Source organism: Arachis ipaensis, chromosome B10, assembly GCF_000816755.2.
Source record: "Arachis ipaensis cultivar K30076 chromosome B10, Araip1.1, whole genome shotgun sequence".
In the NCBI taxonomy this organism is placed as follows: domain Eukaryota; kingdom Viridiplantae; phylum Streptophyta; class Magnoliopsida; order Fabales; family Fabaceae; genus Arachis; species Arachis ipaensis.
The window spans coordinates 14,144,740-14,152,579 of NC_029794.2; the positions used below are offsets into that span (position 1 = coordinate 14,144,740).

General features: G+C 32.1%; 2 protein-coding genes and 1 non-coding gene across 3 annotated transcripts; 2 read left to right on the forward strand and 1 right to left on the reverse strand.

Moving 5' to 3' along the window:
- Window positions 477-550, reverse strand: TRNAV-AAC. The gene has a single exon. It is a non-coding gene; the product is annotated as a tRNA-Val (tRNA).
- Window positions 2,394-3,560, forward strand: LOC107621617. Its single transcript, XM_016323653.2, has 3 exons — window positions 2,394-2,594; window positions 2,968-3,056; window positions 3,172-3,560. Exons 1-3 carry the CDS (start codon window positions 2,565-2,567, stop codon window positions 3,317-3,319), a joined length of 267 nt encoding a protein of 88 aa, XP_016179139.1. The 5' UTR covers window positions 2,394-2,564; the 3' UTR covers window positions 3,320-3,560.
- On the forward strand, window positions 3,566-7,182 carry LOC110267398. The gene is made up of 5 exons (XM_021112904.1): window positions 3,566-3,675; window positions 5,158-5,370; window positions 5,766-5,812; window positions 6,260-6,354; window positions 6,684-7,182. Exons 1-5 carry the CDS (start codon window positions 3,661-3,663, stop codon window positions 6,755-6,757), a joined length of 444 nt encoding a protein of 147 aa, XP_020968563.1. The 5' UTR covers window positions 3,566-3,660; the 3' UTR covers window positions 6,758-7,182.

Sequence of the window (7,840 nt, forward strand, 5' to 3'; positions counted from 1 at the left end):
TTGATTAAGCAAAAAATATATTTAATTTTTAGATTAACCAAACTATATACAATCCTACCCATAAGGATCAGATTAATTATTGTAACAAAAAACAAAAAATTAAAAAAAATTAATCATTGGGTAGTACAAAATACGAAAATGAAAAGCAACCAAGACAAAAATGGTAACATGGTTGCATTGCACTTTTTGATTAAGCAAAAAATATATTTAATTTTTAGATTAACCAAACTATATACAATCCTACCCATAAGGATCAGATTAATTATTGGGAAGACTAACAAAAAATTAAAAAAAATTAATCATTGGGTAGTACAAAATACGAAAATGAAAAGCAACCAAGACAAAAATGGTAACATGGATCAGTGTTGCATTGCAGCAATGGTTAACAAAAAGCGTCTTTAAGGAACTTGACCCAAAATGATGGCTGACCAAAAATGAAAAAAAGGACTTAAATGGAAAAAGAATAAAAACATTACTGGCGTCGCCCGGACTCGAACCGGAGACCTTCAGTGTGTTAGACTGACGTGATAACCAACTACACCACGACACCAGACAAAATCTAAGTGAATTACATTTTATTAGTAATTAATATTCAAGAATTGGACAGTATAACTGATTTATAGAAATAGAGGCAAGGCAAATTTGATGTTTTTTATTTTTAGAGAGTAAATTTGTTGGGATTGAATTACACTTTATTTTATTTTTATTTTCATAAATTGAATTTTCTAGTCGAATTCTATGTTTTTTCCTTTTTAATTACAATATTCAGGAGACGAATTCATAATTTGAATAAATTATTTATATGTTTTATTAATTGTATTGTATCTGTATACAAAAATTTAGTCTCCACTTTGAAAAAAAATGCTCTTACGAATTTGTTTTTAACAAAATATCCCATGTTAATCTATCACCATAAAATATAATAAATGTGCAAATCCTGCATTAAGGTGCACTTATGCCAGGCATGTGTTTACTTTTCCATCCAGAAATATTTTAATTTTAATTAAGGAATATAAGTGGCATTTTAATTCACGGTTGTAAGTGGAAACAGGCTGTTCAAATTGGATTCTTCTTCTGCCTTGGTCTCCACGCAAATCTTGGAAAGCATTATTTATTTAGCTCTTTCACAAATTAAAATATTCTTCAAAGAGTTAGTTGCATGTATTGATGTATATGTGGTACTTGGATGGATACAATGATTTTAGACACACTAATTCTTACGTGAATATCACAATATAAACAACTAGAAATTAATATATTTTAATGATAATAAGTATCAAGTATGTGAAAGTTGGTTGGTAATCGTTGTTTGATTAATATGAACTTGAGTTATATATATATATAGACGATTTATTCACTTTTGTCAAAGTGTATCTTCATGTATTCAATATTTAATCACATGAATAAAATATACGTTAAATATGTGTCTATTTGAAAGTCAATATATATGCTGTGTTAACTGTTAAAACTTAAAAGTTAAGCCAGCAATTTTTGTTTTCTTTTTAATCTTAGAAAAAGTGTCATTTTTATTTTGTTTTGAAGGTTCTTCAAAGGTGTCACTTTACCCTAAAAGAAGAGTATTAATTAAATTAGGCACACCGCAGACCAATCATTTTCACTACCTCGCCCTTCCAAAAAAAGTTAGACACACCAGAATAATAAACTCTAAACTAGAAAAAATAAATATAAAAATAACAACTAATTAATATTAGAATTACACAAATTTTTATCTATATAAAAAAACCTAACCATGCACACTTCAAAATACATCAGCTCTTTTCTATTCAAAATTAATATGTCTCAAAATATGAACAATTATTCACTATTTTATTTCATTTCATGTATATAGTAATTTATCAATTAACAACGAATTTTTAAATAAAATTCAAATCTAAATATAAATTAGCTTTTTATCTTTTATTGTGAAAAATCAAAGTTTTTTTTTTTAAATACAATTTTATATTATACTTTGACATAATAGAAATTAAATTAGGGTTTTTTTTTTCATGATATTTTCTATTCGACAGGTTAAAGATTAATTATTTGTGAATTTAACCTCTATTTAAAAGTCTATTATTTGTCAATGAATTGCTGTATGCTTATATAAGACAAGATTTAAATAGAAGGGATCACTCAACCAATCCAAATTGATTAATCAAATCAAATATTTCATTAATTAAAAATGAATAAGAAGAGAAAAAGAGAATATTCCAAAGAAGGAAAGGCACAACTTGAAGGCCAAGAAAATGGGAAAACAATGAATTGAGAATTGAGAATTCAAAGAAAGCAAACTAGTGGTTAGAATGGAGGGCGGTGGCACATTGTTGACGTGTTCTACTTTTCAAATTGCAACCTAATCACATGCTTCGCGAACATTATTATTTCGGGTTATTACTTATTTTTAACTACCACGATTTCCGGTACCATACATTTAAAAACGTTGCCACATTCAACATTTAATTTGTGACTTGTTGCTTTTTGCTCCGCTTCCATTCTTGCTTCGCAAGCTTAAAAAGTTTCCCTCTGTTTTCTCAATTCTTACTCTCTTCTCTTTTTGATCTCCAATGGCCGCCAACAGATGGTTGAAGCCTGAGGTATTATAATTATTCATTTATTCATGCATTATGTTTTAACATATTAACACCCCATGTTTTTTTTTTTTTTATTTGTGATCGATCTAGTAGTCTTTTTATTCATACCATGTCCTTTTGTTCATATATAGGTATACAGATCCGTTATTAAAACATCCCATATTTTCTAATTTCTTATGATTTATTTGGTATTCATAACACACATGTCATGTTTGCTGGTGTAAATGATATAATACTTCATATTTCTTTAATTGATTTTTCATTTGTGTTAGGTATTATTAACAAGTGATTTTGAACTTTTAATGATTTCCAGATCCAATAATGATTACATATATATTACATTATTAGTGCATAATTTTGAGATTTATGTGTATAGGTATACCCTCTCTTTGCCTCAGTTGGTGTGGCCGTTGGAATTTGCGCTATGCAACTTGTTAGGAACATAACAACCAACCCTGAAGTCAGGTATTGCCTTTCATGGATTATTATTACAACAATGCTAGATGGCTCATCAAATGTTATTATTAGACGTGATGAAAGAATATATGAATAATATTGAAAATTTTGATTGTAAATTCAGGGTACTAAAAGAGAAAAGAAGTGCAGGAATTCTTGAGAATTTTGAAGAGGGTGAGAAGTATTCACAGCACACCGTTAGGAAGTTCGTCCGCAACAAGACGCCCCAGATCATGCCATCTATTAACAAATTCTTCTCCGATCCAAACTAGATACTTGGCTCTAGTTTTTCAAACAAAGAAGAAAAAAAAAGAAAAGATTCTTGACCATTTTTTTCCCATTTTTGGCTTTTAATTTCCAGTGCTGTGGATTATTGAGAAGTAGGACACAAGGAATTTTATTTTAATACGAAGCATATCTATTTATATAATGTACTAGTGCGGAGCAGCCTGTGCTATGCATAGGTATAATGTTTCCTTTTTCATTTTATATCATTGATTTATGAAATAAAAAGAAAAATTATATAATCTATCTCAAAAAATTATTATGATCTTTGCACGTATTACGCTTAAGAAGCAATAATGGCGGATTTAACCTTGGGTCTATTGGTTATATGGGTAGGCGACAGGTAATAGTTTTTATTTTCGTTGATTTCATTGATTTGCTATTTTTATGATAATTTATAGCTGCTTTAGCTTTGTGTTTCGATGATTAGTTTGCTAATATTAGGAGAGATTTTAATCTGTTCAAGATATTGGTTTGCTCCTTTTGACTTTGATTTGGACTATGGGGCTGTTATGTTATTCATCATAGTAGTTGGCCAGGGACCCGGTCATTTGTCTGAACCAACGCAATAGATGATTTTACTATTTATTATGAATTTGTGGTGATTAGTGTGATTGATGCCTTTAAGATGGTAAAATCTAGTTTTTAGAACAAGGAGCACACCATGTGGTGGTTATGGAAATAGTCCAATAGCTAGAAGAAGAGGGAAACCAGCAAGAAAAACGTTGATTGAACCATTGAAAAGGATTATGATTTTTCTTGATTTGACTATAAACATTAGGACAGGATATTATAGCATCTTGACCTAATCTATAACTTCTCTTGGTAAGACGAGGTTTGGTTGTTGTTGCTCACAGTTTTCTTACGGTATTCATGATGAGTAACGAGCAAATTAATAATTTAGTGTAGTTAGTTAGTTACACTAGTCCTACTTTGAGAAAGACAAAAAGTAAGAGTTGAAAGATGATTATCAACTTCATCAGTTTATTGTAGCACTGGCCTATAAATTTTCACCCTTTATCCGTTATCCCAAATCAAAAATTTTGAGCGACAGAGATCGATTTTGGCAATATAAAAATGGATTTTTACTAATCTATACCCAAAATCAATGCAGAAGCAAAAAGTTGTTACTTTCCGTTAGAATCACTTTTAAAAGAACTAGTAAACATAAATGAATTTACCTCAATCGACCGTAAGTAAAAATTCTATTGAACTAACTAAACCATTTCTGCAAAAGCAGACCCAAGCACACTATATGTAGTTAAAATGTACTCGATTATACTGGTTTGGAATGAATTATTTATTTGCGAAATTGATCATGTTACGTACCAAGATTCCTCGTAATTTTAATCTTAATGTTCAGCTGGAGTAGTGGCAACCTGAAATTTTATATACATATAGGGGCATAGACTATAGACTCATGACATAATGCTATTTTGGGAAAATTTCAGGGTAGCACTTGTTAAGCATAATAGTGTTTATGCCACTGTTTTGCAGTTAATTCATTTAGTTGCTTAAGCTATCTTGGAATTTTTCTACTAGTCAATGCTATATTTTCTTTTCTTTTCCTTGGAACTGTTTCCGATTGATTAATAACTATCAATTATTTGATGTGTTCTCCTATGATTTCTATGTCATCAACGTTGAGGGTAAAATTTGAAACTTTTGGCAAACGTTGGGGGCATTTAATATGCTTTTTCCCCTTGTTATATAAGACAATATCAATGGTGCAAACTCTTGCTGATTGAGCTATTGATTGTGTATTATGGTCAAATTCTCTTCTCTCACTAAGTTGCTTGCCTAATTTATTTTCTGGAAAATGCAGGGAATCATAAATTTTACGTCAACTTATGATAGTAGAACACAAGAAGTTGCAAGGGGAGATTTGTGGAGAGTAGAGGCATCACACGGTGGCTCTACTTCTACATCTGGAAATGGAAATTCATCTCTTTTTCTTGTCCAGCTTGGACCTCTCCTCTTTATTCTGCCTGTTCATTTGTCAAAGCAACACTTACTTTGGTATGGCTATGACAGTAAGGTAAGTACGAGGATCGGCTATCTAAATTCAACTTACAGGAAAGTAACAATGTTTGTGGAAATGGGTTTATCTTAGAACAGTATATTTGTGGACATTCTGTTGAAGTTGTGGTTAGCAAAACATATTTCATCTTGTTCTATTAAAGGAAACCTTGCATTTGATAAATGACCCCCATTTCCATTTACATGATCAACTTTCCTGTCCAAGTTAGTGTACAGTTTGCTAGTTAAAATGAAACACATTAATTTGGCATTTTTTGTTTCTGCGATACAGAAGATATCAATATACCATTTTTGGCAATAGATTTATGACTTTATTTTCCTGTCAAAAGTAACTCCTTCTCTTCTTCTTCTTCTATATTATGTTACATGATATGATCATTTTTTGATTGTCAGAATGGAATGCATTCTCTTTGTCCAGCAGTGTGGTCAAAACACAGAAGGTGGCTGTTGATGTCCATGCTTTGTTTGAATCCCTTAGCTTATGATGACTCTAAGATCGGTCGTTCTGGTTTTCATTTGTGCATTTGTTTTTATGCACTGCTATGTGCTGACTTATATTATCTTAGTATTCCAGCTTAGTGCTTCGGTTGCTGATACAATCATTCTTGTTTCATCACAATTGTAAATTTCAAATAGAAAAATTTGAAGGTTGACCTTAAGCCCATAATTGCATGTATCACTGTGACACTGTCTTGCGTGTGTCAATCATAATTCAACATCTTAATATTTGACCCCTCCTAGGGGGATAGGCTTTGTTGTAGTATTTAGGCGGAATAAAATTCCCGGTTGTATAAAATATGAATGATTTCCTGGTGTTAGTATTGTCTCTTCTTCCCTAAATTCCCTATGTTCACATTTCTTTTTCCCTCCTCTATCTTTGCGTCCAGTCATTTGTGGATCTGCAATTTCCTAATGGACAACTATGAGTGTTTTCCTTCCGGTTTGCGGAGGTCTTCTTCAAGCTCAGGGTCAATGATTCAAGGTTAGAATCCAAGCTGCATTGAAAACTTAGAATAACTTTTTAAATGCACATGGTTCTGTGAGGTCAAACTGATACTCCTATATATGGGAATTGGGAACTTGTTGGGTAGTAAAACAAGAGGTTGATATGTTCTATTCCCCCTTACTCCTTCCCTCTTTTGCCATTGGATTCATGAGCTGAGAAAACAAAGGCTTTTTATTTTAGAATGTCGCTTCTATATTTTACGTCTGGTTGCCAAGCACATCCAATACAAGGCTAGCTGATATTTTGGTATACTTCATGGTTTTCTGTATATATTAACTTCAATTTTCAATTTTGTTTGTAAAAAGAGAAGCTCAGCCTAATCTGTGGATGTGCCTTCATGTCGTATCCATCTGCATTCGCTTCTGTCTCCGTAAGTTGATGGAATGAGGGTTCTTTCTTCATAATAATCTGCTATAACTCTTTCCTTGGCTCATTTTTTGTTTTGATCAAAGTGGAATGGAAATGTTGGGAACTCAGGCGTTGTCTTCAGAGTTGATGCTCCTCTCTCCAATGTTGGGCGTCCTTCCTTCTCTATTCAGCTAAATAGTGGCATTGAGTTTTGATGAAGCCTTATAATGTGTTCCGTACCTTAATATATTCCTTATTTGGTATGAGAAAAAGTGTAAATATTTAACAATAGTGAATACAGTTTCTATGTGAATAGAAAATCTTGTCCTTGCAGTCTATTATTTTTTTGACTGTTGGCACCTAGCATCGTTTGATTGTGTAGCCAATTCCATAGACTGGGAAAGGCTTAGTTGTTGAATCATTTGGGAACATGTACTATAATTGATTTGTTTCTAATCTTTTCCCATTTAGTATTGGACTATTGGTATCTGTGTGCTTAAGGTTATAAAAAATCATCGATTTTGGATAAGTCGTCTGTTACGGTTTTTCTAGTATCCTTACTGTTAGGGCAGAATTGAGTGTAGAAGATAAGGGTAGAAGGAAAGAACAGAATAACTGAACAGAGGAAGGAATTATCGATGTGATAATTACCCCACTGACAGAATAATATTATAGATCTAAATGAAAGAAAAGCAAGAATCATTGACTTTTGAGAGGTCAATTCTCTCCCTCTAGATTTTCACTCCACTTATTTCCTGCCTACTAGCTTTTCCAGTCTTCCTATTTATAATATCTAATCCTATAACTACTGTCCTAAAGATGTGGAGTTTCAAAATTTAAAATTCAGTTTGCTACTTTTTCTCCTCTCCTTTTATAAGTATATTTAAAAGGAGTTAAATCCCTATTATCTCTCTGGTTTGTTGTAATACCCTCCTCATGAAGAGCCACCTTGTCCTCAAGGTGGAAAGAGGGAAATGTTGTCTGTAATGTTGCTGCTGACTCCCAAGTGTTCTCGAAATCTGGCAGTTCTTTCCATTTGATAAGGACCTCAAGATCTCCCTGATTGTTGTAGCGGCTGTCCACGACGTGTTCAGGTTCGACCAGCAATTCCCCT

Bases quoted from the DNA above. Each gene is read 5' to 3' on its own strand.
- LOC110267398 (XM_021112904.1), top strand. The intron at 5,371-5,765 runs GTAAGTACGAGG...TTTGATTGTCAG, and splicing joins GGTATGGCTATGACAGTAAG to AATGGAATGCATTCTCTTTG. The intron at 6,355-6,683 runs GTTAGAATCCAA...GTTTGTAAAAAG, and splicing joins CTCAGGGTCAATGATTCAAG to AGAAGCTCAGCCTAATCTGT.
- LOC107621617 (XM_016323653.2), top strand. From the start codon at position 2,565: ATGGCCGCCAACAGATGGTTGAAGCCTGAG. The intron at 2,595-2,967 runs GTATTATAATTA...TTATGTGTATAG, and splicing joins ACAGATGGTTGAAGCCTGAG to GTATACCCTCTCTTTGCCTC. The intron at 3,057-3,171 runs GTATTGCCTTTC...TTGTAAATTCAG, and splicing joins ACAACCAACCCTGAAGTCAG to GGTACTAAAAGAGAAAAGAA.